At 40.4% G+C, this 20,629-nt stretch overlaps 2 protein-coding genes and 1 pseudogene across 10 annotated transcripts in view; 1 reads left to right on the top strand and 2 right to left on the bottom strand.

Moving 5' to 3' along the window:
* The window catches only part of ADGRG7 (adhesion G protein-coupled receptor G7), a 66,860-nt gene extending 65,895 nt beyond the window's left edge, over positions 1-965 (bottom strand). The window contains exon 1 of the mRNA XM_025416379.2: positions 621-965. Coding sequence (XP_025272164.1) covers positions 621-735 — 115 coding nt within the window. The 5' untranslated portion in view covers positions 736-965. The remainder of the gene's footprint in view (positions 1-620) is intronic.
* Positions 966-2,474: 1,509 nt separating this feature from the next.
* On the top strand, positions 2,475-11,164 carry LOC112641029 (tubulin epsilon chain-like; annotated as a pseudogene).
* Positions 11,165-16,545: 5,381 nt separating this feature from the next.
* The window catches only part of TMEM45A (transmembrane protein 45A), a 65,608-nt gene continuing 61,524 nt past the window's right edge, over positions 16,546-20,629 (bottom strand). For all 9 annotated transcript variants that reach the window (XM_025416474.3, XM_025416455.3, XM_025416489.3 and 6 more), the window contains one exon: positions 16,546-17,047. In XM_025416474.3, the coding sequence (XP_025272259.1) occupies positions 16,954-17,047 (94 nt within the window). In that variant the 3' untranslated portion in view covers positions 16,546-16,953. The remainder of the gene's footprint in view (positions 17,048-20,629) is intronic.

Raw genomic sequence — 20,629 nt, 5'->3', positions numbered from 1 at the left:
AGCTCTAGCACACAGCAGTTTACTAACAAATACTTGGTTATTCAAAACCAGAAAAAAAAACATTTTCTAAGGAATCTTAATTTTTTAGTAGTTTTTAACACTTGGAAGGTGAGAACTTTGTGCACAAACCATCAGGTTTTAGTTACAATCCTAGTGAGAACATTCCTAAACTCTCTCCTTGAGATGAAATTCCATTCTGCATGTGTTTGGTTATGTGCATATGTCTGTGTGGGTCCATCATCATTTATCTTTCTTGGATTTAGCTAAACAAACCCAAACATGTGTTATGAGTGATTTTAATCATGCCATTATCCAATCAGGAGTTAAAAGAGCAAGAAGAGGCTAATTAAACTATGTAATTAGTTCATCACCCTGCCCACTCATACACACATATTCATATTCATGTGTGTACAACCATATGCAAGGCATCAGCTGCCCCTTACCTGTTGTATTTCATATATGAAATACATACATGGTGGGCAGCCTCAGCCCAGACATGGCCATTTGCAGTCCCTGGTGTGTCAGGTGTGAGGAACGAGGGCTCAAAACCTTCTCTTGATTTGAGTTAAACATAGCAACTAAAAGATAAACACAACATAATTAAACATAAATGATATTACCTTTCTGGACCGTAATCACAGTCATCCAGATGCCCAGGGCCAAAATGATGATCGTCACCAGTCCACATGCAATGACCACCAGCACCCTGAGGTCACACGCACGGCAGGAAGCCATGGGAAAGCCAAACCACAAATCCACTACTGGCGGAAAAACAACTAGCTTCTTTCTTCTCGAGCCAAGTGTAATCAGAAGCTATCCTTAAAAAATAAAAATAATTCCTCCTTTCAGTGATCTATGAGGCAGGAGTCCTCATTTCTTAGGACTTTTCAGGTTAATCAAGGCAGGCTGCAGTTTGAATCATCTAATAAAAGGTACATGCTCTCATTGCAATTTCCTCATCCTTCGCTGAATGGGAACATGAAAAAAAGAAGTTGGAATTATGGGAAGAGAAGATAACTCAGGGTAATAAAGGAGAAAGGGGAGGGAATAGTTAATAGGGTCAAAGTATAAATGTCCAGATAAGCAAGAAGCTGGGGAAGGGAGCAAAATAATAATAATAATAATAATAATAATAATAATAATAATAATAGAGACCAAGTCATCTTCTTACACTTTGGTTGTAGGGGGACCTCACAGAGGTAAACTAACAGGTGCTTCAAGCCACACAGATTCCCTCTTATCAACAAGAGGTTTAAGCAGTTGACATACACATGATTCCAGAATTTGCACTCTTTTAAAGGAGCCCACATTTTGAAAGCTGCAGTTGGTATATGGGCTTTACTAGCACAGGGTGAATTTTGGTAAAGCAACAAATCCCAGTATTATGAGCCAGCTATTATGAGCTGAATTGTGTCCCCCTAAAAATTCCTGTGTTGAAGTCCTAAACCCTCATACCTAGAATATGACCTTATTTGGAAATAGGGTCATTCTAGAGGTAAGCAAGTTAAAATGAGGTCGTTAAAGTGGGCTCTAAACCAATGAAACTATTGTCCTTAATAAGAAGAGGAAATTTGTGGGCAGCCTGAGTGGCTCAGCGGTTTAGCGACCCCTTCAGCCCTGGGTGTGATCCTGGAGACCGAGACCCACATCGGGCTCCCTGCAGGGAGCCTGCTTCTCCCTCTGCCTGTGTCTCTGTGCCTCTCATGAATAAATAAAATCTTAAAAAAAAAAAAAAAAAGAGGAAATTTGCACAGAGATACGCAAAGGCAAGAATTTAGGAAGAAACACAGGGAGAGGATGGCTAACCTCACGCCGAGGAAAGAGGCCTGGAACAGAGCCTTCCCTCTGAACCCTCAGAAGGAACCAACACTGCTAAGACCTTGATTTGGGGCTTCTAGCCTCCAGAACGGTAAGACAATAAATTTGTGGTGCTTAGGTCACTCAATTGTAGTACTTTGTTACAGCAGCTCTAACAGACTAATTTTTTTTTTTTTTAATCTAGCAGACTAATTCACATCCTGGTCAGTGTAAACTGGTATCCCTGAAGCTTCAGCTCTCTTGCCCAGGCTCTCATGTTCTTTTCCCCTATACCCTCTCCACTCTTAACTGAGTATTTGAATGAATGATTATTAACCTCAGTCAAAGTCCTGTTCCCGGTGGGTTAAGAAAGATTTTATAAAAGAGGACACATTTAGGGACGCCTGGGTGGCTCAGTGGTTGAGCATCTGCCTTCGGCTCAGGTCCTGATCCCAGAGTCCTGGGATCGAGTCCTGCCTGCATCGAGCTCCCCACAGAGGACTTCTCCCTGTCTCTGCTCGTCTTTCTGTATCTCTCATGAATAAATAAATAAAATATTTTCAAAAAATAAAGAAATAAAAGAGGACACATGTAAGCTGACTTTTTTCAACCCCCCAAACAACTATATATTTCCCCTGTTATCCATAATATTCTATCAAAATACAGCTTCAGCGGATATGAACACGGCCTCTAACTTTTGCCCCATCCAAGGATTTCAGAAAAACAAATCGATGTACCCCAAAATGGAAGAACTTAGAGGTAATGCTGCAGCAGCACAAAATAAACAAATGTGAATTCGTTGTTTCATTTGCTGTGAATAGATTTTTAAAAATCCATTTCTCAGATGTCTGCCTGTATATGCACAGAAAGTGTCTGGAAGGGTACATAAAAAAACTCTTCTTGCTAATCTCAGAGATCTAAGAAATGCATTTTTCATTTACATTCCTTTTGTGATTTGATGTTTTTACCTTATGCATTTAATATTTTTCCATTATAATAATAATACATCTATTATTCTTTCAAAAGTAAAAGGAACCATTTAAAATTCATAATGTATAAGAAAAGGAAGTAGCTCTTATGAAGTGCCTAGAAGCACTGTGCTATTCATTTTCTGTATCTTTGTCTCATTTATTCTGTACAATTACTCACACATAACAGGTATTTTTGCCCATTGTATGAATGAGGAAATGAGACTTGGGCGGATATTACTCTAAACAAGAGCTCTGTGGTTAAGGAAATTTGAGTGATATTAGTTTACACAATGGTAATAGTTTTCTTCAACTCTAGAGTTTCTTAGAGCCTTTAATATGCTCACATACATTGTGAATTGTCAAGTTTCCATTGTTGACCACAGAATCCTCTTCTCCAGAAGAATTTCTCAGAGATAGCGATCTTTCAGAACATGCTTTGAAGCCACTGCCTTCCATGATCACGATCAACCTTACTAGGTTGAGCAGAGTGACTGAAGAAACTGATCATGGGTCCCACGTCTGCCATATGGTGATGGTATTTTTCCCTGGTAGTATTTCAAATATTTTAAAGGGGCTGTAGTCTGGTGACTGAAAAACTGATTTTGGTGGTGCTCAGACATTTTCTTTTCCACACTCAATGGAAATGCAGGAATCCTGGGATGTCACAATGGCTGTAGCTTCTTAGTACTTTTATATTTTCACTAACATGCCAACTATCCAGCTAGGAACTCTAGAAATTTATGGAATAGAAGAAATCCTAGGCACAGATACTTAGATATTGACATTTATATAAGAGCATGAATTTCTATTGGTTATAGACAAGTATATCGGCATCAATTTTATACACACACACACACACACACACATCTATCAAGATAATAAAAAGGAAAAAGAAAAGAACTCAACAGAGTATAATTCATTTATTTATTTGTTCTACTCAATGCAGACATTGTGCTAAGTACTGAGGATGATAGAGTGGACGAGAGAGGCAAGGTCCCCGCCCTCACACAGCTTACACTCAGGAATGCCTGAATTTGTACTGACGTTGTACGTTGTCTCAAATTTGCTCTGTGACCCTGGACAAGCCACATAAACATCTGAACTTCTATTTCCTCATATTTTTAACAACTTAGTTGAAGCCTTCCCTTCTTGAAAATTTCAGTCCTAAAGTCCATTGAAGAAGAACAAGGCAGGTGTCTTTAGTAGGGGTAGAGAGGAACAATAGACCAGAGCAGATGTGAAAGCCCAATAGGGGAGGGCAAAGAGTACAAGAGAACCTCGAATGAGATGTCAATTCCAAGCAGAGTGACTAAGGCACCCATATGATAGGGAGGGACGGCCTCACAACCAAGGGGTGAGGAAGACCTTCAGGCAAGAGACAGCCTGATGTGGGAAATCAAAGCCAGGGCAGGGAGAGGAGGGCATTCCTTTACAGACCAAGAAGGGTCACAGGGGCATCTGCATGTGTGGGCTGGTCGGTGTGGGAATTCAGAGGCAGAGTTGAGTGAGGAGGGTGTCCAAGTGGAGCCTAGAATAGGGAGTCAGACCCCAAACAAAGAGAAGAGTATCCACACATTGGCAGGGTGGGGCTGAAGATCAAAAATTAGTTCTACACAGGCTGATATAAGAATATCAGATAAGGATATATCTGATAAGGATATAAGGATAAGGATATAAGAATATGAGAACCAAGTTCTTTACTGTAGGAGAAGGGAATTACATATTTGGTAAGGGATAAAATTTGAATTCTATAAGAATTTCAAAACAGGTCATCAGAAACATGGAAAAAGAAAAGCTACAGAGGGCTAATTCTGACGGAAGCAAAATCCAAGGGAAATGGCTATCAGATAAATGCATGAATACAGTCATGACCTTCTTTTTTTAAAAGATTATTTATTTATTCATGAGAGATGGGGTGGGGGGGCAGAAGCAGGCTCCATGCAGGGAACCCAATGTGGGACTCGATCCCGAGTCTCCAGGATCACGACCTGAGCTGAAGGCAGCGCTAAACCACTGAGCCCCCCAGTCAAGACCTTCTGATCTCAGAAAGGAAAACTGTTGTCTGCAACAGTCAAGTATTTCAAAGAAAGGGGTGTGATATTACTTCTTAAAGCTAATATTTGAACTAAATAACTTCCATTGTGCCTTAAAAAAAAAAAACAGAAACTTTTTTTTAAGATTTTATTTGAGATAGAGAGCAAGCAAGAGAGAGCAGGAGCAGGGGAGCAGAGGGAGGAGAAGCAGGCTCCTCACTGAGCAGGGAGCCGGATGTGGGGCTCCATCCCAGGACCTCAGGACCACGACCTGAGCCGAAGGCAGATGCTTAACCAACTTCACCACCCAGGCATCCCCCCCAAAATAGAAACTTAACAGCTTTGGATTAGACAAACATTAGATGGTCTCATTCATTTGGGGAATATAAAAAACAGTGAAAGGGAATAAAGGGGAAAGGAAAAAAAAATGAGTGGGAAATATCAGAAAGGGAGACAGAACATGAGAGACTAACAACAAAGGCCAAACTCAACTTCCCCACCTGTTATTCCTTAGAGATGAGCCTCTGAGTTTGTTTCTCCATATTGGAAAACCTCCCAGCGACGTTGGCCGCCCCTTCACTAGTGAAAACTCAGAACTGCTAACAGAGAAGCAGCAGTGATTCAGGTGTAGCTGGTACGTGCTCAGGGCTGATGATCAATGGTTTGAACAGGGCTGTGGTGCAGTGATCTTTGGGTGGAGGATACAGGTGCTTTTTGGGGTAACCAAGTCCTGGAGCACACTGCACATGTGCAAGCCGTCTGCTCTTTGGAATGCAGGCATCTCAAGAGGCCAAGGAGGGAGGAGGCTGGCCAGCCGTGGCCGTGCTTACCCCACTGAGCCCTCGGTGGCAGGGCCGCAGTCTTTCCTTTGGTAAATCAGAACCTATTGGTTCTAGGATAACACAGGACCATCCTGAGGGCTCCCCACCTATCCCTGGGTACTCTCTGTGTGAATGGTAGCCCCATCTCCCCTTTCAGGGACTCTGGAAATCATTAGAACCACAGCAAGGGGATGGGAATGCCGACGTGGAGGCCACAGGTTTTCACTCCGCATGAGAATTGGGCAAAACTGAGAATGAAGTGTCTAGTTCTGCTTTCTCTTGCCCCAAAAGTGAGGACAGATTTCTCCCAATATCTCTGGCAGTTTGAGCATCAAAATAAACAATGGTCTCACGTTATAACCCATGAAATAAAATAGGAAATCACTGAATCTGAAACTCGGGGGGGTGGGCCCAGCAACCAGTCCTCCAACTTGATGTCTGCTGAAGTTTAGTAACCGCTGTTCAAGAGGAGCTCTCCCAGAGCAAGTGAATCAAGTTTGCAGTAAACCAGCAAATGGCGAGAGACTAAATGACATTTTTGTGTACTAGAACATTCCTTTGTTAGTGTTTATGGAAGTCTCATGGGTTTAAAGATTGCCAGATTTTCAGATGACCCTGCTCAAATTCACAAGCAGCCTATATTTCTGTCACCTGTGAAACCACTAATCTTCATTGTACCTTATTCATTTATTTAACCAGATTCATAATGAGCTTAAACCCCAAAACATCAAGACCTTCTGAAATCTCTTTTATTTCCCTACCTTCTGGACTATGACCCCAATAGAGAGCTAATTACACAGAAACCTGCTTACCTTACCTCCCATGACACTAATAACAAAGGCCAATCTCAACTTCCCCACCTGCTATTCCTTAGAGATGAGCCTCTGAGTTTGTTTCTCCATTGGAAAACCTCCCAACGACATTGGCCGCCCCTTCACTAGTGAAAACTCAGAACTGCTAACAGAGAAACCTTTGAATTCACCTGCTTATTGATCTAAACAACCCTACCCACCTCTGTTTCTACCTGGTCGCCAAAGGACAGCAGGGAGAAAGATACTGAAAAACCTTTCCTGGGCCAAAAGGAAGTCACCAGGTGTCTGACCTTTCTTTGTTACTGACCTTTCATACCTGACATTTGCCATATTATATTCAGCATACATTTTCCAGTTCAAATACATGCCTTATTTTGAAGTCTAAAACATTAAGCTTAAAACTGATTTTAAGCCTAAGTGTAAGTAAGTTAAGGTCATGTAGGTATTAATTTTTAAATTTTTTTAAAAGTTTTTAAAAATTAAGATTTAAAAAAAATAACCCAAACTCTACCTCAAACAATGTTTGTGGTCTAACTCGTTTTAGGACGTCAACCTGGTTGTGTCTTAGGAGTTGTGTTGCCTCGCTCTGCCGCTAGAGGGTAGCACTATTGCTATTGTTTTTTCTGTGGTTTATTATTTAGTATATTCGGTACTTGGCCATTCATCCAATCCAATCCCCAATGTGATTGTATTTGGAAGTGAGGCCTTTGGAAGGTAATCAGATAATCAGAGAGGGGCCCTCATGCTGAGATTAGCTTCCTCTAGATGCCTTAGTTCTCCAGGTGCCTCCAATGCTCTCCAGAGCCAGGTGTTCTAGATCTTGAGGGTCTTGAGGGTCTTGAGGGCTTCTTGAGGGCTTCTTGAGGACTGATTGCTCCATAGAGGAAAACCCAGCATCATTTTGTGAAAGTAATTCACTTATTACTTGCAGATGTTTGGTGCCTATGAAACTACAATGTGTGTCCATAGTAGATTCTGGACTCTGATTAATGTAACCCTGAATTAATTTCTCTGTGTTCCAGAAGATGAAAGAAAAGGAACTCTCAAATTCTTTTTTTAGTTTGAAGTTTACTTCTGCATCTTGCTCCAGAGAATCTCAATTCCTCTCTTTGTCTCTTCTGACTTGTTCCTTCATCTTTCTTTTCCCACTTTCTCCTCTTTTATATCTTTCCCTTTTATATCCCCCAAATATGAGCTGACAGCCACAGGTGTGTGGTTAAGATTAAAAGAGGAAAGAATCAGTCAATTATGGGTAGGTTGAGAGGCATAGTGTAGGAAAAGTTTTAATTTTCTTCTTTACCTTCTAAAAAGGCTCCCTCAGGTGAAATGCAGACCCAGAATTTACAGGGAAAAATAGTCTCAGCCAAGAAGCACTAGTCCCATGTGAACACTAGACCTTCTGAAAATAGTAGTATGAAATCATAAGCTTATCTGAGGTGAGATAACTTGGCATTTTTGATGTCCTACATAAAATTCCACTATTTTTATCTTGACAAGATAGTTTTCTGAATCCTAATTATCTCCATCTAGTATAATTATTTAATTATTAATTAATAAGTATTCATTAATTGTTAAATTAATTGGCATATATATATATTGTTTCTGGAGAACCTGAAAAATACAGGGGGCATTTTGCAACAGACACCACGCATTTTCCAGATTAGATCTATAATCTCCAGAAAGTTTAATAATAGTGTATGATACTCAAGGAGTTTGTGATCTAGTTAGAGAGCAGGGATATAATGCGTTAAAGCACAGCAAAGATAATAATGCAGAAGTCACTAGTTGGTAAATGATTTACTCCGTGAGTGTTTACCCTACATTCCTCCTTGAGGAATATTGGAATGACAAAATGACCTGTTATGGAAGCTTGCCAACCTATGTGGGGCCATAAAACAGCATAAATGTATCAACCAAGACAAGTTATCAGCAGGTTTCTCAATAAGGTGAATACATTTTATAGCTGGTAATACAACAGTCGGGAGAGATAATATTTTCATGCCTGACATTTGTAATATTATCTTCAGCATACATTTTCCAGTTCAAATACATGCCTTATTTTGAAGTCTAAAACATTAAGCTAAGCCTAAGTGTAACTTAAGGTCATGTATGTATTCATTTTTTAAATTTTTTTAAAGTTTTTAAAAATTAAGGTTTTAAAAAAATAACCCAAACTCTACCTCTAACAATGTTTGTGGTCTGACTCGTTTTAGGATGTGAACCTGGTTGTGTCTTAGGAGTTGTGTTGCCACGCTCTGCCACTAGAGGGTAGCACTGTTGCTATTGTTTTTTTCCTGCGGTTCATTATCCAGGATATTCAGTACTTGGCCATTCATCCAATCCAATCCCCAATGTGATTGTATTTGGAAGTGAGGCCTTTGGAAGGTAATCAGATAGAGAGGGGCCCTCATGCTGAGATTAGTTTCCTTATAAAGAAGATAGTTGGGGGGAGACAATCTGTCTTGGCACCACATGAGGATACAAGCCAGTCTGCAAACCAAGGCCTTCACCGAACACCAGGTCTACTGGTGCCTTGATCTTGGACTTCCCACCCTCTAGAACTGTAGGAAATAAATGTCTGTTGCTCCAAACACCCAGTCTATGGTGCTCTGTTGTAGCAGCCCAACCCAAGACAATGTCTGACCAGATATTTGAACAGAAACTTTGTGGCCAGCAGGGATGGGGGAGAGATGGTCTTTAAAATGAGGCAGGTCTATCTAAGAAGGACCTGAACTATTCACTATGCAGTAGTGTCACCTCTAAAGTGGAAAGAGCCCCAACTTTTGGTGTCAGAGGACTTAAATTCCAACATGGGCTCAGCCACTGATTGACTGCATGACCTTGGACAAATCACTAACTCTCTGGTATCTGTGTCCTCACCTCTAGATAACCATTTGAGACCTACTTTCTCTTAATAATATCTTCCTTTGATTTTTCTCTCTTTATTCTGTTCCTGTAGCTACAGGTTGAGAAGGGTTCCTTAGGAGTAACAGTAGAGAAAAAAGAAGTATGGTTGCTGCTGGTGGGTGGCCCAGGCTGGGAGTATGAAAGCAAGTGTGGGCTCGCCAGTGCCCTGATCTCACCGCACCACAGTGTGGTCGATGGTCGTACAGGTAGGCCAGCCAGTGTGGAAACCAGATGGGCCGCCACTTCTGGGATCCAGTGCTTAGGGAGCATCCCACGGCCAACCAGAAGGGAATTTATGACAAGGCAATAAGCAGCTTCTTTAGAAATGTGGATACCAGAATGGTTGGTGATGCTGGCAGTATTTTCAAGGGGAAAATTTGTTCTTTGAAAGCACGAGCTTTCTTGATGGACATGGAGGAAGCAGTAGTATGTGAAATTCTGCAGGGACCATTGAGAGGTGTGTTTGATAGCAAGCAACTCATCACCAATATTTCTGGCTCAGGGAACAATTGGATTGTGGATCACAAAGTTGTTGGCAGCCTTTATGAAGAACAGATTTTAGAGAAACTCAAAGATAGCAGAGCCCTGTGATTGTTCGTAGTCTTGTTTTTTGTTTTTTGGGTTTTTTTTTTTTTTAATATAATACATTCCATGGGAGGAGGAGCAGGATCTGGACTTGCCACACTTCTTTTAAAGGTGCTTGAAGGTGAATTCCCAATACTATATAGATTCATGGCCTCAATTTATCCTTCTGGTGAGCATGATGTCATAACCTTGCCTTATAATAGCATCTTGGCAATGAAGGGATTTAATGAGCATGCAGACTGTGTGTTGCCCACTGACAACTAATCTTTATTTGACATCATTAGGAAAATTGACCTCATGGTGAGTTCTAGAGAGTTGGGTACAACTATAAGGCCAAAGAGTCTGGTTACTTCAAGTTCAGGGGCTTTTTGGAAAACAGCACCAGAAGCCCTTTGATGCAATGAACATCATTGTGGCAAATTTGCTGCTGAACCTAACAAGCTCTGCAAGGTTTGAAGGGCCCCTTAATATGGACCTTAATGAAATCAGCATGAATTTAGTTCCTTTTCCTTAACTAGCATTGTCTAGGGTCAAGCCTAACACCTCTACGTACACTGGCAGATGTTAACATTCCTACCCAAAGGTTCAATCACATGTGTTAAGATGCTTTTAGTAAAGATCACCAGCTAATTCAGGCTGACCCTAAACATAGTCTCGACTTTGCCTGTGCCCTTATGGTTAGAAGAAATGTACAGGTTTCAGAATTTTGCAGAAATATGGAAAGGGATCCCTGGGTGGCGCAGCGGTTTGGCGCCTGCCTTTGGCGCGATCCTGGAGACACGGGATCGAATCCCACGTCGGGCTCCCGGTGCATGGAGCCTGCTTCTCCCTCTGCCTATATCTCTGCCTCTCTTTCTCTCTCTGTGTGACTATCATAAAAAAAATTATATTTAAAAAAAAAGAAATACGGAAAGATTAAGAACCTCTGAGGCTTGTCTCCTGGAATCAAGAAGGCTGGAAAACCAGCTTGTGTTTGGTCCCTCTGGTAGGCCATTCCCATTATTAGCTCTAGCACATAACACATACATGAAGCCTACCTTCATGGAACTGAGAGATTGATGAGCTTCTACAAGAAAAAAAGCTCATCTTCATCACTATGTACAAATGGAAGGGATGGAGGAAAGCCATTTCGTGGAACTGTGTCATCTTTATTAGGGCTCACAGAGGAATATAACCAACTGGATGCCACGAAAAGCATGCCTGTGGAAGATTTACTTAGACTAAGCATAGCTGTGTAAAAAAGAAATCACAAAAATACGATTTTTCTTCATTTCACCTTGTTTTTTGTCATCTTACCTGTTTCAGAATTTTTGTGATTCCGAAAGCCCAGTTTGTGCTTTTCATATTAGAAAGTATGTTTGCCTTAAAAAGAGTGGTTTTCATTTCATCACAATTTGTTTATAGCAGTGTGTGAAATTAGTGGAGTCCTTGCACTTTAACTTTGAACACTTGTCTTCAGAAAATTCCCCTTTTCTAAAATTGAGAAAACAGAGTCCTTCAACATTTTACTTTATTTGTAGTCTCACATTCAGGCATTTATACAGTGCTAATCATGTCTTCAATAAAAATCTTATACAGGTATATTTGATTATAATTTATTTTTTCATATTCTGTTTAAATTCTGATTCTTTAAAAGCAAGTATGAGATGTAGTAGAAGAACAATATAAATACTTCTGTGTAATACTCTCTGACTTCTCAGGGATAGGCTTTATTATAACCATTAAGGAGATCTTGTTTCTTCTTTGGGTAACCACTTGTTTGCAGTCAAAAAGAATCACAATTTACATTCATTTTAACATGCATTTGTATTAAATTATCTTTAACTATAATGCTTTTTATTAAACCAGTTGATTTTATAATAATAAATGTCCACGTCTGTAAAACACACACATGCAAAGTATCGCTGTCTTTAGGGGATTATAAAATAGTAAGAAGGAAGAATTGGCTGGAACATGATCCAATGCCACTCTGGACTTAGCGCTGTATGAGCTTGCAGGCAGGGAAGAGTAGGATGAAGCAGTAGAAAAGAAAAAGCTTTGAACTGAGCCTCAAAGAATCTCCAGAAGATAAGCTTCAAGGAGCCAGGGAGGCAGGGTAGTTAATACAACATAGATACAGAAATTAAACATATTTAGGGGACCAGAAAAGAAGTCAGTCTGACTGGTCCAAGGGTTTTGTTGGACAGTATGACAGCATCCTGCATGGTGAATTATGCTCAAGTGAAGTGATTTTATTGGAGCATAATGCTAGTTACCTCGGACCTGATCTGAGAGGCAAAGGAACCCGGGTCAGTTTCTCCTCGGAGAAGAGAGTTCCATTCTAATTGCCAAGCCTCTTGTTTACTTGGGTGAGCTTCTGTCTATATATTTTAGAACCTGTATGTATTTTAGCTTCAGACACAAATCATCAAGGAGGGATTATTTTGGATTCCACCCAAGCTTCTTACTTAAACTCCTTAATCCTCCCTTAGGACATTTGAAAACCGCCAGAATTGCCCAAGTTCATGAGAGGTAAGAGGTGTTTTTCTCACCTCTATTTTAACATTTTGCATTAGTCATAGGAATTCCTCCTACAACGCACGCACACAACTGAACAATAGTCTCCCTGCCTTACAGCAGCAGCAAGCTAAGAAACACTGACATCTAATCTCACGGCTGTTAGCTGAATTACTGACTTCAAAGAAAAGTGACCTAGAATTCATTAGGCTATCGCTTTAATATCTGTAAAAATTGAATAGTCTTACCCAATAAGAAATATATTTTTCAAAGTGTAGGATAACATCAAGTTCAGAAGTCTTTATACTTAGAAGGAAATATATTTAAATATCTTTAGAGTTAAAGAATAATGAAATTCCATCAAGTGACATGACAGCCTGGGCGAGGGTGGCGGATTTTCATGAGTAGGTGGAAAAGACAGGTAATTTGAAGTATGACTCCCCCTCAGGATGGTGCCTTTCCTGTGCTTTAAAAGGCTGGGAGACAGCCCGAGTGGAGAGTCTGATGTAGTGACCATAAATAACAGGATTCAGCATGTGCGGTTAGGATCACTGCCAAGAATCCTATTCCATTCAGTATCTGGATCCAAGAGCTCAAGGGGCAGACTAGATATTTCCCACAATGCCTGTCATACACAAATCACCTCCTTAACAGTAAGCCTGTGTTATCATGGAAAGACTTAGAAGTAAGTGATGTACAAGGGGTAGTGGAAAGGGAGGTGGGCAGGGGTTTGGGGTGACTGGGTGACGGGCACTGAGGGGAGCACTTGATGGGATGAGCCCTGGGTGATATATGTTGGCAAATTGAACTCCAATAAAAAAAAAATAACAATTAAAAAAAAAAAAGAATGAAGATTCTGAAGTCAGACTTCCTGGATACAAATCCTGACACACCACTCCCTACCTAAATGACCTTGGACTGCTTTATTTAATCTCTTTGTGTCGCAGTTTTCTCACCTGTAAAATGGACAAATAAAATCTTCAAATGATTGAAAAAAATAAATAAAAATAAAAAGGCAAGTTTTAAGTTAAAAAAAAAGAAGTAATGTTGAAGAGATTCAAACTCATAATGATATTTTTGTGTTAAGAAAGAAATTATACACGTTTAGCACTATAGGCATTCATAATTTTGAAAATAATTGTGTCTCTGATGATTGGTTTTGCAAGTCTAACTTACAAACGTTTAATTGAGTAACAGATTTAGGCTTGTGATTTTAAATTGAAATCTCAGTAAGTTTACTCACTGTAGCAGAGCACTTACGCACTGGGGCACCTGGGTGGCTCCGTCAGTTGGGCCTCCAACTCTTGATTTCAGCTCAGGTTATGTTCTCAGGGTGGTGAGACTGAACCCTGTGTCGGGCTCTGTGCTGGGCATGAAGCCTGCTTAGGATTCTCTCCCTCTCCCTTTGCCTCTCCCCTCCCCACTCAAAGAAACAAAAACAAAAACAAAACAAAACACTTAGTTTCTCCATATTTTAAGGTTAATACATTAGATTTGCAAGAATAGCAACAACTTGGAAAGATTTGTCAGTTAACTGAAGTGTCCTTCTGGAAGAATTTCAAAAATACTTAATTCATAAATAGAGTTTAAGATGTTTAAAGGGAAATCTAATTATCTGAATGTAAAATTGTGCTCTAACATCAAAGTCTCCTTAAAATCGAGTGTTTATATTTGCAAGACTCAATATTTATAAATTGAACTTAAAATATAAAAAGGATTAACCTTTCCCATTTTTACTAGTTTAGTCCAGAAACCCAGTCACCCTCATCACTGCCCATCTCTTGAAGTACCTTCTTAAGCTTAGAGCAAAAATCTCCCCTCACTGCCATTTACATGGGGGAAATTCCCATCTTCTCTCTCTCTGGAATTCACATTAGACAGAATATAGGATTTCTGGATCTATTCTCCATGTGTATGAACTTTTCTTTCATGTTTTTATCTATTGAGTTTGGGGAGAATTCTTCACTTCTCAGTTTTATTTTCATGGTTCCTTAGTCCCCAGCTACTTCTGCACCACCCTATGAATCCACATCCCAAAGATAACCAGTAGAGCCTCAATTAATGAGCCCAATAGTGACAAAATGATGAGGAGTACACCACAGTGGTCATGACCCAACTTCTCATTTCAACAATAAGATGCAAGTTAACGCAATCAGAGGCTGCACTGCGCATTTCCAAGCAAAGGAGACTGGAGGTTACAGAAATTATTGAGGCGTTGGAGTCACATCAACAGCCAATGTTGATATTGGACTGAATTATATACATGAGTTTCTTCACTTTGTGACAAATGAAGCACTAGATAGCCACAAAGGAAGTTTGACAAAGGCTTAGGAATCGAGACCCCAGGGTTTCAGAAGAGTTGAGATAAAATACGAATAAAAATAAGGAGGGCACCTTTTCCCACTCCTTCTTTGGTAAAGGCTTCATAAAGTTACAATAGTGGTGTTCAAATTTATTGTTCATGTCAGGGACTACAAGCAGAGAGCCTCAGGCTGTGGACTAGACCTGAACTCAATGTTCTCCCACTGAGAACTCACAGAGTTGCATCTCACTTGCATTCTTTCTGTCCAGAGACTAGAGGAACGGACATCTCTGCTCTCTCATAAAGACTGCTAAAATATTTGTATCAGGTTTCAAAATTCCAGCCTTCACCTGGTTTAGGCTAATTATGCCCAGAGTCCCTGCTCAGGCCTATGTACCAGCAAAGCCATTTTCATGAAATGCAGCTGACAGCTCACGCTTTTGAAACATAAACTTGCTAAAGTTTTTTTTTTAATTTTTTTTTTTTTTTATGATAGTCACACAGAGAGAGAGAGAGGCAGAGACACAGGCAAAGGGAGAAGCAGGCTCCATGCACCGGGAGCCCGACGTGGGATTCGATCCCGGGTCTCCAGGATCACGCCCTGGGCCAAAGGCAGGCGCCAAACCGCTGCGCCACCCAGGGATCCCACAAACTTGCTAAAGTTATAGAAACTTGCTGGACTAGAAAAGATAGAGGACACGCATGGGGCAGAATGCCATGATTACATGATGACATCACACACATGTGGGTATTTCATATGCCAGAAGTGCATTCAGGTTTGTTGTATTATTCAAAATAAGCCTATAGGCACCCACATCAGTTCTTTCTAATCCTTACATTAAAAGGAAAGAAGAAGAAGAAGAAGAAGAAGAAGAAGAAGAAGAAGAAGAAGAAGAAGAAGAAGAAGAAGAAGAAGGAGAAGAAGAAGGAGAAAGGGGAGGGGGAGGGAGAGGGGGAGAAGGAGAAGAAGGAGGAGAAGGAGAAGAAGGAGAAGAATGAATGTGTCCAGTTCTTTGGCCTAAAGAATCTACTCACCTCCCTCTCCTGCATCACTGTGATAAAACCAGCCTGGGGCAGGTTTCTGGACTTGTCAGTGCTTCCAGAATGCCATGGAGCTTCAGGATTTAATTGCCCACATTTCACCTCCTGCTGCCTAGGAGGCTGCTTCCTTTCTTCCATATTCAGGAATCCTCAAGGATTCCTGAAGCCCTCCTTACCTGTTCCGTCACGGCAGACCGGCCTTTCTAACATTGTACCAGTTAGCTGTCTCTGCCTTCACTTTGTCTCAGAGACTCTAGAGTCATAAAATATGACAGCCAGAGAGCGCCTCATCCAGTTCAATTCCCTCACTTTAGAGAGGACATGGTGATCGCTAAAGTCCTAGAAGTTGGTTGGTTATAGATCCAGAATTAGAAAAAAAATTTCTTGACTCTCCACTAAAGGCTAATTAGTTCAAGACTAGGTGAGAGCCCTGACTTTTTACCCAAGTATTCCATAAAATACTTTACCTTATTTTAACCCCTCCTATTTCAGGAGACAGTATGGTGACCATGCTATGCTCTGGTGATTACCTTTTACTCTATAGATGCTATCATAACTCCCCCTTCCTAATCTTTCATGGCTTTGCATCCAAGATCCTAGGGATCATTTTTCTTGTCTTCTCTAAAAAACTGCACAACTCAGGACACTTGCTGGCTACTTTCCTCAGGGGACATCTCGGCTACTACAGAAGGAGAAGTCTCACAAAAAGGAATTTGTCACACTGCTCCTTCATGGTGCAAGGGTGATGTACAGTTGAAGTGAAAAAACAAAGACTTAAAGTGTCTGTATCAAGGTTCCTGCATTCATTTATTTCTCATTGCAGCAACAAGATAAACAAGTGTAATTCCATGTCAATGAGTTACAAATTGTAGTAAGCCCAGGAACCTTGAAGATATCTATAAGGCAAATAAAACACTTTTCCTTAGTGTGGACATTAACTTCAGATGATCACTCCAGGCCCCAAATACCATGACCAATGTGCAAAATGCATTTATCATCCAAAGTACTTTCAAATCTAAAAATAAAATATTCGAATTCAAATGCTTTAACCAAACTGGAAATACAAACAATATACCAAGAATCATCCTTAGCCTCTTGTTCTCCAAGCAAAAGATCAAGAAACAAGATCATGAGCAAAAAAATCCCCAAAAAAGAAGTTCACCCAGAAAGACTAGATGCCCATCAAAATCACATCTCTTCTTCTGATTCTTGTTCTCGCTCAGCATTTTTCAGGAGTCCAACCTCCGAGGGGCAGAACCTCGTAAGTCGAGATTTAACCAACCTGAGGAGAATAAAAGGCATCTCATGTTATGTTGTTTAATAAAATTCCAGAACAATGTGTATCTATACTACAACAAACTCCAAATTATCTATGCAAATGGGAGAAGCAACTCATAAAAGAAAATCACTTTTATTTGGCTTTGGAGCTACCTGAAAACTTTTCATGGATTAAAGCCGGGTATAAGTAAACAGATACAGTATAGCTTTTAAATGTATAACATGATTGTTTGATTAGGCATCAGAAAATGCCTCATTATTCATAGCTTTGATCGTTTCTAAAACAAACAAGAGAATCTCTGGGCTGCAGCAAGCCCAGATGAAATTGAGCTCAGTGGAGAGAGAACTTTTCCAAGTCCACACCTAGCTATATATTGCAAAAAGAAGCCCTCTCTCATGGAAGTGCATGAAGGCAACCCCCTCCCCACGGCAAGCCCCATGTCAAGTCTGGTCCGACTTGTGCCTTCAGAGGGGTGCTTTTGTGCAGGCCATGGACAGCTCAAGTGCATGTGATGGTCCATGTAGTGATCCAGGACGAACTAAGGAATTGGAAGAAGTGTCCTCCACCATTGTGATTGTTTCATAGATTAAGAGATCTGTAGGTCTAGGAGAAGCAGTGACATAATTTTTGACACTAGAAGATATGAAGGTTCTTAGTAGCAGAAACTCAGCACTTCCACTCTCCACTTCTCTGATGGAACAAAAACTAAGCAAAGCTTTTCCTGTGCATAGTTATTTGTAAAGACATTGTATCACGACCATATAAATAAAACATAAATTCCAAAAATACATAGGAATACACAAACAAGTTCGATACGCCAAATCATCAAAATCATTCTCATTTTGTGAAACACTTCACCTGCCTATCTGCATCCCTTATTTTCTGCCTCTCTTCTTCTTCCAGTGAAGGTCTGGCTTGCCCCTATGAATATCCAATGACTTCACTTGTGCTCTAGATCCTACTAGAATATAAATTTCATAAGAGCAAAGACCTTATCTTATTCAGTGCCCTAATGCTAGCCAGAGCCTAGAACGGCGTCTGGTGCATAACAGTGGCTCAAAACACATTTGGTTAATCAATGGTCTTTGGAGCAATCTGCAAGAGTCCATATAACTCACGTATTCATAGAGGTTAATTCTTCAGTCACTTTCAGCTCAGCATTAACTCCTCCAATATACAACCGAGTGGTACCAATAATGACTATTGACTCATCAAGATCAAGGAAACCAATCAAAATAATTTGCCTTGATTATTAATTGACTATTGATGTTGCTCCCAATGTCCTCAGTTTTCCAAAGCACTGTTCTTGTGAAAGACCAATAGCCTTAAATAAGTTAAAGGATGGGACAGTGTTTACATCATTTTTTAGATCCACACATTTATCTCTACATTGCACAACCTCAATACATGCTAAATGAAATGGGTTAACTGTTAATTCATTAATTAGATGCATTCCTGATGGCTCTTGTGGAAAATAAAACAAACACATGGCAACTTATTACAAATTAATTGTTAACCCAGACCCTAGTGACTCCTCCTGTTTCCCACTCCTCCTTTCTGGGTTGTGTCTGCTGTTGCTATACGCCGCCAGCCAAGCTGAGGCATGTTCAGACTCTATCTGAAGCCTGTAGCCCTGGGTATTGGCACATGCATAAATGGCTGCTGGAGACAGATGAAAGGCTAGAATGATAAACAGGAAGTACAAATAATTGCTAGGTCCTGGAATGATGTTAGTCCAGGATACTAAGGTTAGGATATATCTGAGCTTCTGCTCCTATATGTTTTCTTCAGTCAATAAGAGAAAGAGCAGAGCCAAGACTCTGAGTGAACTTCTAGAGTCTATTTAGAAATCAAACTTTCAGAAGCCTAACCATCATATGCCTGGAATTTGGTCATCTCTATTTTATTCTTTGAAATGGCTCACCTGAATTCTTGCTTGGGAAACCAGCCTGAAAGTGGGAAATATTTCTCTACCCACAGAGAGGAGCTTTTGAAATAGTCCTATGAGCAGTGATGTTTCAACATGAAATACAGTAGAACGTCTAATAAAATTTCCAAACAGATAAGTCTCTCCTATGAGTTATTTCAGAACTGCAGGTATGGGGCTGAAAGGGGCAACCTTTGAACCATTGTTCTGGAAAGCTGGGAAGTAAAACTTTATTTCTCTGAGATTTGGGGAATTGTGATTTCACAATCCAGTTTTGTTTCCATGGCGATCTTTGCATTTTGTCAAATTCTGATATAATGCCCTGAAAAATCCATCACCCTTGACTGAATTACAAACTACTCTACAGTCAAACCCTGAAAGATAGATTGTCAAAACTCCTTATGATTATAGAGCTGAATTAGCCTGCCATGTGACCTCACCAAAAGTCAGTACTGAATCTTTATAATTTTTAAGTTATTGCTTAAGTTTCTATCAACATACCTCACAGCATGAGCTCTTGTTCTTATATTTCCAAGAGCAATATGAGAGCAAAACTGAAAAGCATCTGAAACATATTTCATAAAGGAGATGGGTATTTGATTTGGATATGCCAGGTAGAAGGCACTAATGGATCAAAAAGGTAAAGGTGGAAAAAATAAACATGGAGTTTCTGGTTTCTAGAAAACTGTAAGTGGATAAGAGAGGTCTGAAGCCTTTTGAAACAGGAAGAGACAGTAGTCTTCTTTTGGCTCTGGAAGGGAGCTGACGTGAGCTAGAGAGGCTCCTTGAATGTTGCCATTATTCTTGGAGGTTGCCCAGCCCCTAAGGAGATGAGGCCCAGATGTCAGCCTAGAACAACAGAGGAAGAAGCCAAGTTTCACTCAATGGCAGAGCCAGTCTTAACAGCCATGAGCATGCTTTGGGGGAATGAAATAGAACTAAGAGAAATCTAATGAGAAGCTATAATCTCCCAGCACCCAAAGCACTTAGATCTCTAGAGGAGGTGAGTACAGATCAAAGTAAACTGACTCGAAGCTTAGCAGAGACATCTGGGAGCTAGACAAGAAAATAGTTCTCTTATTTAGAGACCCAGCACCAAAGCTGCTTCAGCAGTGGAGCTCAAAGAAGCACAAAGCAAGAGAGGTGACCTGAGAGAGAAGAGTAGAAAGCTAGTTTTTGAAGAGGCTGAGACCCCACTGGACCTAGAAGCAGCTACCACATTTTAGGAATCTAGAGAACCTACTAGATGTATACTGCCCAATATGGTAGTCACTATGCATATACAGATATGCACTGTATGCGGCACTAGGCACATGTCAAGTGCTCCATAACCACATAGTCAGGTAGCTCATGACCACCAAAATGAAGACTGCAGATATAGAAGATTTAAGTCGGTGCTGCAGTCTGAAAAATTAAGTGTGGAGCCTGCAGGCCTAGTAGTTGGAATCAGCCAGGCCTGTTGCAGTTTGGTATTAGCAGCCTTACAGACAGGAACGGTGTTCAATTCTTTCTATTTCTTCTCATCCTTCAAGCTAAAGATTAATTCTCAACTGAGAGGAAGCCTCCTCTGGGTTCCAATAGTGCTTTGTTCTTCTACTATTTCCACCTATTGCACTGTATCTAAATTGTCTGTCTCTCCCCATAGGGCCTGTACCTTA

The sequence above is a fragment of the Canis lupus genome, chromosome 33, assembly GCF_003254725.2.
Source record: "Canis lupus dingo isolate Sandy chromosome 33, ASM325472v2, whole genome shotgun sequence".
NCBI lineage: Eukaryota > Metazoa > Chordata > Mammalia > Carnivora > Canidae > Canis > Canis lupus.
Note: the sequence above shows the minus strand (reverse complement) of the source record. Positions and strands in the feature narration are given on the sequence as shown.